Here is a 17,590-nt window from a genome sequence, read left to right on the forward strand (position 1 = left end):
CACATGGATGAGCCCACTGAGAGCACACAGAAACCACTGCCATAGCCCAAGTTATGAGGCATTGTGGACACATTACACTAAACTCCAAATCCAGAGGGCAGGCAATAGCCCTATTTTTACCTCGAGGTGAATGTGAGTGTGATTAGAGCCCACATCCACCCCCAGGAGAGTGGGTGAGAAATGAGAGAAGCTCTGAGCACCTGAAGAGGTTTTCTAAGAGATCTCATCCCAACACTTTACCCACGTGGAGGAGCAGAGAACACTCTGGGCATCAATTTATCAGGGCCCAGGATTTTACCTCACATCCCAAAGCATCACCCTATTTGCCACAGTGCTGTTTTGATGGGGTGATAGGTGAGGAAAAGGAATCTGATCTCCAAACTCACAAAGTCCTTGGCCCCTCTGGAAGCTCTTGGAAAGGGAGGCTTGTACAGAGTAAACATCCACTGGGGACCCACTCCCACACCCCAGACTTTGCAAAGCAAAGGCCAGGCTCAACCCTGCGAGTGAAAATACAGATTATTCTTTCTATTTTGTTGTCCCATCAAGTGATAGGGACTGGCCAAAGGACTTTCCTTAATATATAAATTGTTACACTGAAGTTCCCCAGGTGAACATTTCATTTTTTCCCTCTTTGCACCAAAATAACTGTATTTTATTATCAATTTCCTTCCCAAACACCCAGTCTTATATACATCCTTGCCTCCTCTTGGCCAGCTTCCAAAGGACAGAGACTATTTGGTTTGAAATCATAGGTTTACACTGAGTTTAAGCCCTCCTAAGGTCACTAAATTTAAGACCCATGGAGACTGCAGATCTGGGTTTTTTAAACATATTTGGTTGTGGTATGTTTGTGTAACTTGAGGCAACAATGGCATACACAGCTTTTCAGATTTCCTTACCACTGAGGTCTAAATGAGGGAATAAGGTTTGCTGGATCAGAAATCCTGCTCCTGCCCTGCATGGATCAGTTTCCACATCACTGGGTCTCCTGAAAAGCAAGAAGGGAAGAATCACCACACAAAGAGGCTTAATGAGGAAGACAGTTACTGAAAGGGGAAAAAAAAGTCCTAGTTAATCAAAAATCTCTCTGTAGTCAGCAGCAGCAGCAGCAAAAGAAGCACCTCAGTTCAACAGAGAACACTGATACTGGCCAGCAGTCCTCAGTCCCTGCTTTATTTCTGCTTCACAATTCCTGAATTCCCATGATCCAGAAATCCTCAGAACTAGAAACCCTGCCAGTATTGCAGTGTTATCAGCACATGATAGGAGTAAATGCATTATTCAGGCAATTTCTAACCCCACCATAAATGTGTGCTGCTTTCAGACTGGTAAATTCAGCCTTTTAGCCCTTAGCCAAGTCTGTGCAGTGTTTGAAGAAATTCTGTCCCTTTCCCATCACTTCCTGTCAAAGCAGGAAAGAGTTAAAAGTTAGTAATGAAATATGTGGTTTAAATTCAAGGATTTCAGGCAAACAGGGGCACTCTGCCCTTAGCCAGCACCTCAGACACACCAACACTTCACAGTACAGCTGGATGGCAACAGATCTCCTGCCTCGTGTCCCAAGTGTTTCCCTTCCATCACTGATCTAACACAGGCTGAGCTTCAGTTCTTGGCTTTGTGATCTTTTCTTCTCGGTGCAGAGCATGTGATCGAGGCAGGGAATGAGGTCAGCTGCTCATTAAGGGCTGATTGTTATATTCCCTGAACTAAATGCCTGTAACTGCACTGGAGAGTGGCAGACCTCTGCAGAACCAGGGATCACATCCTAAAATTAAAGCAGTAATGAAGGCTCATTAATAGGCAAGCAGAATCCCTCCAGAATTCTGAAGTGAGGGCCAAATATCTCTCTCTATACAATCTCAACACGTATGGCACCTCCAAGTTCCAGAGCCACAGTTCAACTCTTAGCAGAGATCACACACAGCTCCCTAAGCCCAACGCAGCAGGTACTCACCAGGCTTCACCTGCAGACTCTCACAACTTCCCATTTCCAGCAAGGAACCAAATTCTCAGGAAACCAAAGCTGTGAGGATACAAATCACTTTTGACAGCCATCTCTAGGTGTTCTGTGCTTGTTTGCTCAAGCTGCACCCAAGGACTCATCCTGAAGTAGTTTTAGTTTCCTGCCTGTTCTAAAAGCAGAGATTATCAGATTATCTACAAACACACTACAGAATGGTTTCAGAACTGTGGCTCTCCAGTTTCCTCTTCTATGTAAATACTTCAGAGAAATGTCCAAAGCCAGTGGTTTCCACCTGAAATGAATGACCTATTCAAAGGAACCGTTAGAATGAAATGGCTGAAAAATACAGCACATACCTCAAATATTCCTCATCAATTAAATGTATCCTGTCTTTAGTTTAGTAACACAAACAACTCAATTTTCATTCTCAGCAGAGGTCTGGAATACAACTAGAAAGCTAATGCAGCGACCCAGCTTTCAGCTGGTGAATGCTGAGTGTGAGGAGAAAGCAAAGCTTTTTCATATAAAAATAGATGCTCTGAGTATCTTGCACGTTTTTTGTGTTAGGAGACACGTGATGAGCTGAAATCCATTCACAGCATCCCACAGCAACAGCAAAGAGATGAAGAGGACGAGGCCTCTCATCTGCCAGAGAGTCATTAATGAAATATTTGCTCTCCCTGAGATGTCACACATTTGGTGAATCTGTCACACATTTGGTGAATCTGTCACACATTTGGTGAATCTGCTAACTGGAAGAGCAGGAGCAGCCCATGCCAGGCCAACTGCCAGGACAGCTTTGCTTTGCTGCTCTCCCCGACCACCTTCAGGGAACCATCACTCAGTTTGGTATTGTGGAAACTCTAAAGCCCACAGAATTCCAGAGAGAGCAGACAAGCAGCTGTTTTCTTTTCTCAAATGGATGAACTATTGGACTCCTCCTGGGTAAGCCACGACACACCAGAACATTTCCAAAACAGACAATAATCTGCCTCTTTTGTTGTGCATTTTTGATACAACATCACAGAGGGATATTTTACCCTTATCTGCCTTTCAGGGAGAAGCTTCTTTTCCATGTCTTGTGTTTGTAACAAACAGCCATTTTTCCTCCCACTGATACTCAAAACTATTTTTTTTTAGCTTTCTAAAAAGTCTGTGTGCTCCAGCATACATGTGGTAACAAAATAAATACAAAAGGAATTAAACTCTTGATATAAAGATTATAAAACCACATTTTGGTAATGACTAAGGAAATCAGAACTGTAAGAAAAATAAGTAATTCCTCTTCCCACACATCAAGCCCACAGAACTGAAACAGTTTCTAGATTACCCAAAGCAGTTCACCCTTGAAACGCTGAGGTTGGAAATTTGTACATGAAGCAAATTTGCTTCAAAAGGTGAGGGAAAAAGACATGAATTCAAAAACTACCTGAAAAAGCCAGGACGTATATAAACATGGAAAAAACAGGACAATATGTGTATTTGCATAATTTAACATTTCTCCAGCAGTGCAAGGGAAGAGGGATTAATTCTTTTTATAGCATTTTAAATGTCAGAGCTGTACACAGAATGTAAAGTGCTTTGAGTCACTGCTGCAAAACCTTCCAGGAACATACTGAAATAAAACTAAACTGCATTTTAAAATAAATGCTCATGCACAGACTTAAAATTGCAGGGTTTAGCAAGGGTTGAAGAAATTACTTTAATTCTCCACCATTGGCTCAATTCTGTACACAGAGAAATCAGCTACAAAAAGTGTCCAGCAAGTCCAAGTTGCCCATCGTCCCAAATTTATCCTGGACAGCACAGGTAATGCCCTAGAAAAAGACAAATTAATTCAACAAACACAGCAAAAGGGAAGTGCTGCTTTCAGCCACACTCGAGTAGCTCCCCCAGACTCAAATGGCTGCACACAAATGAGCGAGGCCTTCCCCACAAAGGAGTACAAACCACTGTATTTACAACTCGCCCAAGCACACCCAGCCCTGGACAGAACTCAGACATTGTTCTCATCACAAACGAGAGGCTCATTACACACCTCAGATTCTGATGGTTTTGGTTTTAGCAGGAATTTTTCAAAATGAAAGTTGCAAGTAACGCTGGATGCAGTTAGTCCCTTACACTTAATAAATAAGAGGCATCAAGAATCTGGATCCACAGTATTGAGATGCACAGAACTATAAATTGGTTTCAGAGTCCATTAAAACAAAAAAAAGTCCTTTGTTACTGAAAAAAAGAATCGTTCCTGTTCTTCTAAGAAGAGTGGCCCTAGCGGTGTGTCCAAGTGCCAAAACAAGCAGCAGGAGGCTTTTACTGCATCCCAAACCACTGCTCTTGATCTGCCCACTGAGCTGCTTCACTGTCACTGCCTTCCAAGTCCCCCTCTTCTCCACTTCCCTCCATGTCATCCACATCTTCTTCCTGGGTGGCATCTGTTGGACTTTCCTCTTTCTCCATTTTCTGCAGTCCTTCCAGTGACTTCTGATCGTTTGGATCCAAACTGAAGAAAGGAAGAAAAATAAAGCATTGTCTTGAAACTTTTTTCTCTTTGTGGCCTCGGTGTAAAGAGTAACAATAAAATCTCATCCTGCTGTCTGCACTTCCTGCTTAACATCATCAGGAAGCTTATTTTAGATGATGATGCAACTTCCCCTTGAGCTGCTGTAACACCGAGTCTTAAATCTCTTTATAAAACAGTTCTGATCCCCAAGAACACGTTTATCTAAACATCCCACTCTTCCAGAAAACTTAGTCACCTCTCCCAACAATGCTAATTATGAAGTAACATGAAAGCAGTAAAAATTTAAATGACTCTGACTAAATATAATCTAAGCAGGCAAAAACCAGCTGACCCATTTAAGCTATGCAAGTTTGCAGGGGACATGAAGTGCTGGGTTTAAGGCAAATTGAAGATGCTGCAATCAAAATATGGGAATATTTTTAAAAGTAACACCCTAAAATAGCATTTAGATTATGTTAAGTTGAATCATACTATTTAAATTTATTGAACAGCTCATTTTTATATGTACCTTCTAATGGATCCTAAAGTCTGACTATAAAATAATTAATAACTATAAATAATTCCATGCCTTAATCCTTTTGTTAGGCAAGGAATCACAAGCCTAGTGACATATTGAGCATTAATACAGTCCCTACATTTTGCACCTCTCCGTTTGAAATCTCAACACCAACCAGTTCATGAACAGGGTGTCATTTGTGTGGTTTTGTTATTTGAAGGGAGAGTGATACAAAGCCACCTCTGACTCTCATCCTGATCAATCAGCAGCTCAACTTTCTGCTCAGTGGAGCTGATGCCTGGCTCTCATAAACCTGCTGCGTGCCAGGGGTGCTGTACCTCAGGGCTATGCTGTACTGGTCCATGGCTTCCTGGTACTCGTTGACAGCCACCAGGAAGTCGCCCAGGATGCGGTGCAGGACACAGTCACTCTGGTTGGCCAGGGCATTCCTCAGCAAGGCAATCCCATCTTCATACTTCTGCTCTCTGCCTGTTCACAGGCAGAAATGCTGCTTTAATCAATAGCTGAGACAAAGCTGTAAAAACCACAGCGTTCACGGTCCTCCCAACACAAGGCTGTTTGTCCCTCTAGAGCTGCCAGTAGAGCAGGGCTCTACTCCTTGCAAGATTAACTCTAAACAATGACTTTTTGTTGCAATAGCTGTCACATTCACAATTACATCTACTTTGAAGTCAAAACACTTTGTTTGCAATTGATTTAAGTGTTATATCAGCTGCTGGATGCAATTAATGCCTGTGATGCTTCCCTCAGGACAGAACTGGACTGTCCCTGGGCTGTATCATCACTGTCACATCCTTCACATGGATGTGGCTCCAGAACACCCTGCCAGGTACAAGGGTATCTTTCAACAAACCAACACAGGGGCAAAAGGAACTTACTGAGAAGTTCTGCTTTCTTTACCACAGCTTTAATGTAGTCAGGTCTTTGTGTGAGAGCTTTGTCCAGCAATGTTTTTGCCTTTTCCTGCGTGACTGGGTCCTCCAGGCAGACGGTGGCCAGCAGGGTGAGGGTCTGTGCGTTTGCCCCCAGGGTTTTGTACACGTTGTTTGCCATCACCATGGCTTCACGGATGCTGTTGGATGCCAGGTAACACTCGATGAGACCTGGTGGCATCAGAGGGAAACACTTCAGGGCTGGAGTCAGCACCACAGGCACTCAGCCCTCCACTATTATCTGCACTTAGCAGCACTCAGGTGCTGAACAGCTGACACTCCAATAAGCAAATACAAATTGCAATTGGGAAAGTGAATCTATGCTTGTCAACGTACTCATTCTACAGATAATTGACTTGATGTTTATTACTGGTCAGGCACTGAAAAAAACCTCCAACCCTAAGTACCTCATCTAATGTTTTTGTGCTGAGAGAATTAATACCTCACCAGGACTCTTCACTACTGTTGAGATCAGCCAGATTTAAATATTTAAACAAATACAACAAAACAAAGCTCCCAGCAGAACTAACCATCAGTTACCATCATCATCCAAAAGTGAGCTGCTTAAAACACCCAAGTTTGTTTACCCTCAGACTAAACAACACAAAAACCAAGAAAACCCCTTTTTGAACATCATTCTCACAAACCCACGCGTCCTCTCGCATCCCTCCCGGATCACAGCGTAGGTTTTGGGGTAACAGGAGGAAAGAACTGCTGTCCACTCCCTGCCTCACCATCAGCAGAGAGCAGCCCGGGGCTCGCTCACCCTCGTAGCAGTCGAGGCGGCAGGGCGCCAGCCTGATGGCCTCCCTGAAGTGGATGATGGCCTCCTGCACCCGGCCCATGTTGCGCAGGGCAGCTCCCTTCAGCAGCAGGGCCTGCACGCTGTTGCTGTTCAGCTGGATAGCCTTGGCTCCCAAGTACAAGGCACGGGAGTATCGTTTGCTGTAGAAACTGTGACACCTGCAGAAAAAGGAGAGGGACTGTAAACACACACTGCCTGCGGTGCCTGCGCGCAGTCACGGGGGTTTTGAACTTCTGGTATTTGAAGTTAAGAAAAAACTTCCTCAGAAATTTAAAAAAACACAGTATTGTCACTGTCATATTTTCTGAAAAATCCCTTCGCCAGGATTTCTTCTCCTGGGAAGCTGAGAAGCCTCAGAGAAAAATGAAAACAATTTTATCTGCTTCTCCTGTGTTTTGCTGCTTTAGAATGTGGTTTGGACATTGTTTACCAACTGGTCACTGTTTGATTGGTTTCATGTTAATTGTTTTAACTTAATGACCAACCACAGCCAGCTGTGTCGAGACTCTGGAAAGAGAGTCACGAGATGCATTATTATTCTTGTTAAACCTTCTGTAAGTATCCTTTCTCTATTCTTTAGTATAATCTAGTTTAATATAATATAATATCATAAAATAATAAATTAGCCTTCTAAGAACATAGAGTCAGATTCATAATTTCCTCCCTTTGTCGGGGGACCCCGAAAATACCACACAGTATAATAAAACTGTTGCTATTTAATATATTGTTGGTATTTCACAGGTGTGTAACTCTAAATTTAACATACAGAAAAAACCCACAATAGATATTTGCAGAGAGCTAATATAAATTACCCAGGAACAGAACAGACAGGATAGAAAAGCACCCTCTGAACAAAGCAAGCTGAACCCACTGTGTCAGCTGTGACCCACCACATTCAGCAAATCCAGAGCTGAAGGGAGAAAGGAAAGAGAACTCACCCAGACACCACCCAGGGCTCTGCATGCTGGTCAGAAATGTTGAAGAGCCGGCAGCCCAAGTTCTCCACATCCTCCAGCCGACCCTCACGTGCCAATAAATAACCGTAAACATCCATTCCTAAAGAGACACGTTGGAGGATCAATCCTCAAGAAACAGAAAGTTCATTCACAAGGAAAAAAAGCCACAAAACCCACAAACACCTACTTTAAACTGTGCAACTACCTAGAAGGGTTCAAGACATGCAGGCTCTGAATGGCAATTCTGAGCTGAAAGTTGGGTATACAGTATACAATACTCCACTGCGTGTGGCTGTTACTCCTCAGGTCAACCTTCTCTCAGGATTTACTCACCTTTTATTAGGTAAGGATCCAGCATTTGTGCTTGTTCAAATTTTAGGATAGAGTTTTTATTGTCTCCGGCTCTGAAGTACAGGTCTGCTAAGCTCCCCAGCAAGTCCACATTATCCCTCAGCAAGGACTTCTTCTCTAAAGAGCTTACAGGGAAAATAAATGCCTGTTATTTATAAATGACATTTGGAATATCACTATAGGTAAGAATTTAGATAAGATTTGGTTGCAGCACGCTCTTCCAACTCTTACCAAATGGTGTTGATTGCTCTGGTGTTGTCTCCAGTGTGCACAAAGGCATATGCCTTGATCCACACAGAGAGCCAGTCCAGGTTGGGAATGCTCTGGATTATGTTGATGGTCATGGAGGCCACTTCTGCTCCCTTCACCGACAGCGAGAGCAAGCCTGTTGAGAGGGGTTCCCCCATCAGTGTCAGCCCCCCAAAACTGATTTGATACAAGCTGTGTGAGGGGCAGAAACTCCATCCCCGACAAGCACAAACTGCTGATTACAGGGCTTGTTACAATTCCTGTAACGTGGGTATGACATGCAAATGCAAGGCAGTTACAGAAGGGCAATTCAAAGTTTAACAGGGCAGAACTGCAGTGACAGAGTGCAGACACCCACCCAGGATGGCATCCAGGGCCAAGGGACACTGCCTCAGCACCTCTTTGTAGCTCGTCACCGAGGAGCGCTCCTGGCCTGCCTTCTTGTAGAGGTTTGCCAGCATCATATTGATCTGCAGACAACAGAAACGTGGGGACAGTGCAGTGGGAGAAGGAGAAAGAGCCACTAAGAAAGGTCACAACTCTTCTCTGCCTCTGCTCTGGGCAGCAGACAACACAACCTGCATTTCTGAGAACACTCCAAGGTGCCACCTAGGACAAAATGGAAACTGAGGCTTCCTTCTGAGCACAGAAATAAAATCCTCATTCTTTTGTAGGTGCACAGTGCAGCTTGGAATTGTGTTTTGCAGCAAAGAAGTCGAAAGATGGGCGAGTGCACAATGCCAAGAAGGATCTGCACATCCATTAATCAGCCCCTTCCAGGAATCTCTCTGTCCATGGAAGTGTTTGAATTAACTCAGCAAGTCAGAGAGAGATTCCATTCAGCTTCTGAACGGAGCCATGACTGACCAAAGACCAGAAATTATCTGAGCCCCTCACAACACGAGTAGCTGTTTCTGCTGCAGCACCTCCATTTACTGCCTATAGAGGCAAACAGTTTGCTTTCCTCAGTCTTTTCTTCTTTTTCTGTTCTAGAAGTCGGTCAGAACACTGTGACATTAACCGGAGTTTAAGCCTGTACACTTTTAGGACAATTTAACATGAAACACAGCTGACTGATCTGATGTGTTAATCTTTTAAGCCCTTCTGAGTAACAGAGCCAACGAGCAAAGACTCCACAGATTTGGCACTGCAGACCACAAAGGGATCTAAATATTTAACATTATCTAAACTGTTGTTGAAAAGGATTAAAGGATTTTAAAAGATGGAGCACTAGCAAACCTTCTACTTGCCAAAGACTCCAGCCTCTCAAGGATTTGGCACTGCTGCAACTATAGAAAAAGTTAATAAAGATGCACAAAACATTTACCTCCTCACATTTTTTCTTTAAATTCTTTCTAACAGAGGAAATACAAAATCCGTATGATTTTAAAGAAAAGGATCCAAATTTAAAATTTGGAAATTTTTAAATTAGGAAATTAAAATTAGCTAATTTAAAATTAGGAGATACTACCAAACAATATTTAACTAATGAAAAAGACATAATGCCATTAAACCTACACAATGTTCTGCCCTAGGGATATACTGACCACAAGGCTGTGACAAAACCCTGCCAGAATTCACCTTTGGAGTTCTCTGCCTGGAAGGAATCCCATCAAGAATAGCAATGGCATCTTTATCTTGCTTCAGCATTGTGTAACACTCAGCCATTTTGTATTTCACTTCAATTTCTGACGGCAAACACTGAAACAAAAAAGAAAATATTTAAATATGATGTTGGTTTAATCAGGTATGAAAATTTTAATAAGGTTACTCATAAATATTTATGCTGTGTTGAAAAATAGCTGGTGAATGTAAGCTAACAATGCAGCTCAGTGCTAGTTCATACTGTTCCTGTCTTCAAATTACAAGTATGATGTACACACAGAGAAAAATCTCATGCTGGAGACCATTTTAAGTTTTGCATTAGAAAACACCACAGATATAATCAAACTAATTAGCCTTAAATGCCACATTTGTTTGACATGACAAATGCACAATCTAAGGTGGTTAAGAGACATGTAAAGGTGGTGCTCAGGGATGTGGTCAGGGATGCACTTGGCAGGGATTCAACCTCAAGGATCCTTTCCAGCCTCAGTGACTCTGAGAACTGAGTCAGCAGCATTAACTGGAAGGGGGAACGGGGTCACTCGATGCAGCACATTATCCTAAATACCTGGCTCTGGGGTGTTGATGCAGCATTCCCAGTAGAAGGCCTGACTTTGGAGGTTTTACTTAAGGCTTTTTTCTGCTGTAAGGCCATGGTGTACTTGCTGACAGCATTCCTGTACTCCTTGTCATGGAACAGGGAGTCGGCGTGATAGACGAGGAGCTGGTACTTCTGAGAGGGAGAGAACAGCTCCCTGGAACAAACGCAGACACAAGGCTGACATCAGACGGCTGCAAAAGAATCAAAACGTTGCAGAAACAAAGTATTTGAAGCTTTGGTTTGACTGGCTCCACCTTGCAACTGCTGCAGCCCCTTCGCTGCACTGCAAGGACCAGCGAGCAACAGCACTGACTGCCCACACAGGGCTTATCTCACCAACTCCTCTTATCTGCAAACAAACAAATCCAGCAGCCACTGCTGACACCCCAGCAGCAACAGCAGCTCAGTGTCTGGCTGCCTGGCCACTGCCCCCATCCTTTCTGTAAGAAAGGCTGTAAACATCCACTTCACTGCATCAGCTTTCTCCTAGGATTCATTCACCTTCTATTAGGTAAGGACCCAGCATTTTGCCCGATCAGATTTCAGAAGAATTTTGTTTGAACTCAAGTTTAAAAGAAGAGAGTTTTGTCTGGACTCAAGTTTAAAACAAGAGAGTTTTGTCTGGACTCAAGTTTAAAAGGCAACCCAGCTCCTTGTACAGCTGTTCTGGTCCTAATCCCTGTTCCTACATTACAAAAAACCCTTAATAAAACTCCTAATATGTGTGCAGACCCAATGGCCCAACTGTGGCCTTCCAGGACCTGAAGGGAGCCAACAAAAGCACGGAGAGAGACAATTTACAAAGGCCTGGAGTGCCAGGACAAGGGGGAATGGCTTCACACTGACAGAGATTGGTTAGATTGGATATTAGGAAAAATTCTTCCTAGTGAGGGTGGTGAGACCCTGGCACAGGGTGCCCAGAGAAGCTGTGGCTGCCCCATCCCTGGCAGTGCCCAAGGCCAGGCTGGACAGGCCTTGGAGCAGCCTGGGATGGTGGAAGGTGTCCCTGCTCGAGGCAGGAATGGTGAAACAAAACCTCCAAGGTTCCTTCGGTGAGTCTATGATTCTCTGCCAGGACACCCATGTTGCAGGGGGCACCCCAAAGGGACGCTGATGCTGACACCCCAACAGAGGCGGGCTCCATCCTCGGCAGCGGCAGGGACAGAGGACAGGACAGGGACAGGGAGAGAGAACAGGACAGGGACAGCCCAGGGGAAGGCACCAGGACAGGGACAGGGACAGCCCAGAGGCAGAGGCCAGCGGCAGGACAGGACAGGACAGGGACAGGGACAGCCCCGCTCCCTCACGCCCCGCGCGCCCCCTGCCGGCGGGGCACTCACGGGTTGTTGCCGCTCATGGTGAGGAGCAGCCCGCTGAGCAGCCGCACGTTCGAGTGCAGCCCGGCGGCCGCCATCTCGCGCACGTGCTCCACCACACTCATGCTGCCGCCGGGGGGAAGGAACCGGGAGAGACCCCGAGCGAGGCACCGGGCACGGAACCGCTGCCGCCGCCCGCCGCCACTCCAAAATGGCGCCACCCAGGGGTCCTCGCGCGCCGCCGCCTGCAGGCGGCCAAGGCGCTGCCCGCGCGGCCCGACAGGCGCGCGGAGGGCAGCCCGCGCCGAGGCCCCCTCGCGCTGGCGGGAACGGCGTGAGGGGGGAGCGGGGTCCGGCCTCGGCTGTGAGGGGATCAGCTCTCCTGTGGGCGCTCTGGTGCGAGACACACGCTCCCCGTGCCTCCACAGCTCCCGAGTCCGCCCCTCGTCCTTCTGCGAATACGCTGATGGTTGCTGCAGCTAAATGTGACTGAGGTCTCTGAGATAACGATGCTCCTGCCTATAAAAATTGGTAGCGGAGGAGAAAGACCGTTCAAAACCTTCATTTCTTCTGCGAAATGCCTCACATTTTTTCCCCATAATCCAATCTAAAGCTGCTCTCTGTCACTGTGAAGCCATTCCCCCTTGTCCTGGCACTCCAGGCTCTTGTTGGCTCCCTTCAAGTCCTGGAAGGCCACAATTGGGTCACCCCAAATCCTTTCACCAAAAAGAAAAAAAACCTCTTTGATTTCTTTGAAGGCTGTCCATAAGACACACAGTCGTTACCACATTAATTACAAGCAAATTTTATTGAAAACAAGGTAAAAATCACTGCACTGGACAACACAGCGTGAGAGGTCTGTTTTCCCTGGACATACGACACCCAGACTCCAGCCAGCAGAGCAATGACACAGCTCCCCTGCCCCACAGCCAAGCCCACTTCTTCTCTTAAATACGAGCCCTGTTCTAAATGCTGTAGCCACGATTACAAAGCAGCTTGCATCTGAAACAGCACATTAGAAATCACTTATTAAGCACCAGCTTAATAATATTTGCTTACACAACTTATCCTTTTGCTCTCCCTCTATCACTCATTGACAGGTTTGGTTTTTTTCTTTTTTTTTCTTTTTTTTTTACTTCATAAGCACTTAATTCTTTCTTGGTACAAAATGTATCCAAAACAAAGGCAAAAGACTCAAACATCTTGCTGTGGAAATGCTTAAAGTTGCTGCCACTTTGCTTCACTGCCCAGGGCCTGAGAGACTCTTGTTCATGAACTGCCTCTTCACAAAGCAGATCCACCACTGCAGAAGGAAGTACAGAGTCAGGAAATCAGAAGTGGTTTCCATTAACTTTAAAGTGTTCCATCTCTCACACACAACAAATATTAAGGCTCCAGTTTTACACATAGTATTCCACACTGGTTTCTACTGGAATTGAGGTGAACAAGACAATAGGAATGGACACAGTGAGTTCATATTACAGGACTTTGAATTAAAACGGGAAATTCTACTTGCTCTTATTTTACTTTTGTTATATTTTATTCCAATACAATCATAAATAGGGGATGCATCAGGCAGCCATGCCTTTGAAAGTAAATTAGCCTAAGTGATTTCAACATTAAATGCAGTCACATTTGCACATGAAACGTGAACACTCAGGAGGTGACTCATTCATTGATTAGCGATTTTTTCAATCTGGACATGAGGCAAAACAATCGACTTCAAAGCAGCTCTCAAATCAGAGCTGCCTGGGAAGAGAAACAGCACCTCTCATGCTTGTGAACTCCATTTGCAACCCCAGGCACGAGCAGATGTGCAGTGCTTTGAAGAGCTGAACCAGACACCTCTCGTTACTGCCCTGCTTTTGAAAGCAGCCCAAACTGGCATTCGCTGTCCTATCACATCAGATTAAATTTCCTGATAACTCGCAGCTGCCATTTCACTGTCAAATCAGACAGGCTTGGCTGAAGCGACCCTCACCCCATCATCTCTCTGCTCCCCACTCGTGGCTGGACAAACACCCCCAGGCTCTCCCCAACTCTGTGCTGCTGCCACTGAGCTCTCACCTTGCTTGGCTTGTCGCTCTGAGGATCAAACACTTTGTCACAAAGGCGAAGGCCGGTTTCTTGCCTCAGCTGCTGCAGGTAGGCCCTCATCACCTCTGAAAGCAGCACAGCAAAACCAGGGTGAACTGGGCAGCACCAACCCAAGCTGGATTGAACAGGGACACATCAGACATCCCTGCTTAAAGCAGAGAGGGAGTTTCACATCTGCAGGCTGCAGCTGGCTGAGCTGATTAGCTCCATTTATCTATGGAACCAGGGGAATCCTGAAGGTCAGAAAATCCAGCTTGTGCTGCCTTCAGAAGACAGACTGCAGATGTGGAAGATTTAGGTTTAAAGTGATTTTTTCAACTGCAGTCACAAAAGTGCAGCTAATAAAGTGTGACCCTCAGAGGCCCTGGGTCAGCCTTACCTTCCTCCTGCTTGTTGGCAGGTTTGGCATAAATGGCATTCAGTGGAAAGCCAGGCTCCCCTGGGATTGGGAAGTTAGTGATTCCTAGTGTGTACATCTCCTTCTCTCCCTGGCCTTTGGAGTTACACTGGAAGAACCAGGCAAACAATGGGTTAGCAGTTATGAACAAAAGCTGACAGAGCATTAGACCCAAATATTTTACAAATCTGGAACAGGAAAACTCATCAAGAAGAGCAACACAGCACATCCGCAGCCTTGAGGTATTTGGGGCTCTGACAACTGGGACTGGGGTGAACAGAATTATTTGTTCCCCTGGAAGGAGAATATCAGGAAACCCTTTCCTTAGAACAATCCTCAGAACAGACTGTTTCCCACCTGCACCGGAATTCACTTTTCTTACCTTTTGCAGCTTTTTCAGGCACTCAGAAATGTAGAGGGTCACATAGATCAGTGTTCTGTCAGCCTCATTCTGCAAAACAAGAGCAGGAACTCAGATTACAGGACTTTGTGGAACTGATAAAGTCTGGAACAGGAATGAATTCAAGCCATTTTGGGCTATAGTTTCCCCATGAGAGAGAGATTTGCAATTCATGACATTTACCCAGCTTTAAAGATTAAGTGGAAGGGGAGATTTTGTGATCTTCTAGAATTACTTCCTTGAAAATAAATTTATATTCACAGCACCAACTCTCCAAAGAACTAGAATATGCTCAGTATCTCAAAAAAATTACCTTAATTTCATAATTTTTGAAGAAAACATTAGCTTTGAAGTAGTAGATGGCTTCATCTATAATATCTGTGTCCTTAGCTAATAAAAAAAAAATACAGAGTTAAGCAGTGCACTGTTACACTACATTTGTCATAACTTTTACTCACTGAAGTACATAAATAAGGGTTACTGCAAAAGCAAAACCATGGTATTTACAAAAAGCAGAAGTCAGCACCATGTAACAGAAAACTTCTGAAGCACCATGAGTTCAGACTGCAATATTTGAGCTTCCTACTTCCTTCTCCTTCCCCTCTCATATGTCACTTCACAAACAGCAGCAATTCAGCAGTTCCCCACTTTTCTACCACTTTTGAGTAACTCATCAGAGTTTTAACACCATGAAAGGATAGAAAAATAGTTTTTGGAGAAAGCACAATCAGTCAGAATCCATCATCCTCTTCAAATAAAGGAGGGGAGCAGAACACAGTGACAATCTGACTTTTGCTACCATCCAAAACTGCATAAATCCAGAAACATTTCCTTTCCACTTCCCTTTTCAAACTGAACCCCATTTCTGGGGAATACCACGCCTGGGAAGTTCAGGGGAAGGGGAATCTGTCCTGGCTGCCTGTGGGTCCTGTCAGGGTGCCTGGAACTTCATTTCAGTTTTTGAATCCCCACACCCTAAGTGCTGCTGTGCCTCAGAGCAGCCCAGAGGGCGAGCTCTCTGCAGCTAAACCACACTTCCTCTGCCACAGAGGCTTCACACCAGCACAGCCTCCTCAAAACCCTGCTCAGGAGCACAGGGGAAGCACCAGAACAGCAACCAGAGGCTTGGATTACTGAAACCACTAACTCAACATGGGGCACAATTATCTGTGCATAATTATTTTCTAGGATTTGCACAGCTGAAGTAGTTGAAAACTTTCCTCATCTCTGCAAAGCCTTCCATTTCCCACCAGTGACTCTTGCTGGGCCTGGCTTAGAGCAGCCCCTGAGATGATGTGCTACATGCAGTAATTCAGAGATTATTATAAACTTACTTTCTCGAGGTGCTGGGCCCTTGAACTGGCTTCTGATGGGTAACAGTGCCATGTTCCCAATTAGCTTGGTGTCCGAGTCCATTAAAGTGGAGTGGTAAGCCTAGAGACAGGGAGAGCTGGTTATTGATCCTACTGAAAATAGACATTTCCATATCCAATCACGTGTCTTCATCAAGCACGACTCACAGCCTAGTTCATTATGATGCTTCCAGCATTTTTTCCTTGCACAAACAATTGCTATTTTTCTATTTAGGTCCAGATCTTGGTGCCATCCTGGTGAATATCCAGGAATATCCTCCTGAATACCAGGAGATTGGATAAAATCTGTATTGTTGGTCTGCAGGCACAGTTCATCCTCAGGCTGCCTGACCCCATCCTGGCAGCACCAAGGGGTAACAGCCCCGCTGTTTTGGGGCCTGAGTTTTGGGGCATTGCACTGGAAGTTAGTTGGTCATTAAAAAATATGTAATTTATTTCCATATCTGGCTATCAATAGTAGATAATTATAAATAAAGCCAGGCTTAATGCAATTAAAAAAAAAAACACACCAGCAAAACTGATATAAGTGAAAAACAAACCAGCTTTCTGCATACAACAAATTCTTCCTGGAAAACCGATTTTAAACAACTAATGAGTTTTAGGCACTTTCCAAGGTGCTGTGCCAGGCCACCGGGAATCCCTCATCTCACAACCCACCTTTTGTGGGGGGCAGAGGAGGATGTGACTGGGGGAGGCTGGGTGTAAAAAGCAGTTCATTTCACTGAGGGGAAGGTGCTGTGAACAAAGCCGGAGCAAAGCCTTGCTGTGACCGCCCTGTCCCCGGCTGCGGGTGGATCCCCGGCAGGGGGAGGAGGAGGAGGAAGAGGAGGAGGAAGGCGCTGGCCTTGCAGCAGCCTCCCACGAAGAGCCGTTCCCCGCTCCCAGCAGTGCTCCCCGCAGCTGCAGCCCCTCTTCCCCCCCGCAATGCCCGCGGCCAGACCCCGCAGCGAGCAGAGCCCCTTCCCCGGCCGGGATCGCCGCCGCCGCCCCCGGCCCGGCCCCGCCGCCCCGCGCCCTCCTGCCCGCGCTGCCGCCCCGGCGCCGCGGAGCCGCTCACCGGCATCTCGAAGGGCAGGAGGCGGCTCGGCGGGGCCGGGCGGCAGGGGAACGGGGCGAACCGGCTAGGAAAGCGGGCACAGAGCTTCCTCCTCCGCCTACGCTGCAGGAAATGAGGCAGCGGCAGAGGCGGTGCGAGCAGGGGAAGCGGGAGCCGTGCGCCGCCCCGGAGGCAGCGCACCGGGAAGGGAGCGCGGGAGGCAGCGCTGTGCCCGGCACCGCCCGTACGGGGAGCGGCCACGGAGAGGCACTGCTGGGACCGGGAGGGGATCCCGGGAGGCAGCACTGTGCCCGGCACTGCCTGTGCTGGGAATGGCCACGGAGAGGCACTGCTAGGACCGGGAGCGGTCCTGGGAGGCAGCGCTGTGCCCGGCACCGCCCGTAGGGGGAGCGGCCAGGGAGAGGCACTGCTGGTACCGGGAGGGGATCCCGGGAGGCAGCGCTGTGC

The 17,590-nt window shown here is 46.2% G+C and overlaps 2 protein-coding genes across 3 annotated transcripts; both read right to left on the bottom strand.

The window, feature by feature from the left end:
- Positions 1 to 2,844: 2,844 nt before the first annotated feature.
- ANAPC7 (anaphase promoting complex subunit 7) lies at positions 2,845 to 12,058 on the bottom strand. Of its 2 annotated transcripts, none has more exons than XM_038152801.1 (11): positions 11,844 to 12,058; positions 10,471 to 10,657; positions 9,879 to 9,998; positions 8,656 to 8,767; positions 8,280 to 8,433; positions 8,031 to 8,173; positions 7,680 to 7,797; positions 6,703 to 6,899; positions 5,883 to 6,107; positions 5,322 to 5,472; positions 2,845 to 4,466 (listed from the first exon to the last, which is right to left on the bottom strand). In XM_038152801.1, the coding sequence occupies exons 1-11, from the start codon at positions 11,942 to 11,944 to the stop codon at positions 4,277 to 4,279; spliced, it is 1,698 nt and encodes a 565-aa protein (XP_038008729.1). In that variant the 5' UTR covers positions 11,945 to 12,058; the 3' UTR covers positions 2,845 to 4,276. The 2 variants fall into 2 exon arrangements, with proteins under 2 accessions (XP_038008729.1, XP_038008730.1); XM_038152802.1 differs by having other exon boundaries at positions 4,277 to 4,466; positions 10,471 to 10,694; positions 11,844 to 11,979.
- Positions 12,059 to 12,604: 546 nt separating this feature from the next.
- ARPC3 (actin related protein 2/3 complex subunit 3) lies at positions 12,605 to 17,300 on the bottom strand. The gene is made up of 7 exons (XM_038152807.1): positions 17,144 to 17,300; positions 16,048 to 16,147; positions 15,027 to 15,103; positions 14,696 to 14,764; positions 14,296 to 14,422; positions 13,887 to 13,981; positions 12,605 to 13,122 (listed from the first exon to the last, which is right to left on the bottom strand). Exons 1-7 carry the CDS (start codon positions 17,147 to 17,149, stop codon positions 13,060 to 13,062), a joined length of 537 nt encoding a protein of 178 aa, XP_038008735.1. The 5' UTR covers positions 17,150 to 17,300; the 3' UTR covers positions 12,605 to 13,059.
- Positions 17,301 to 17,590: the final 290 nt, after the last annotated feature.

This window comes from Motacilla alba, chromosome 15, assembly GCF_015832195.1.
Source record: "Motacilla alba alba isolate MOTALB_02 chromosome 15, Motacilla_alba_V1.0_pri, whole genome shotgun sequence".
In the NCBI taxonomy this organism is placed as follows: Eukaryota; Metazoa; Chordata; class Aves; order Passeriformes; family Motacillidae; genus Motacilla; species Motacilla alba.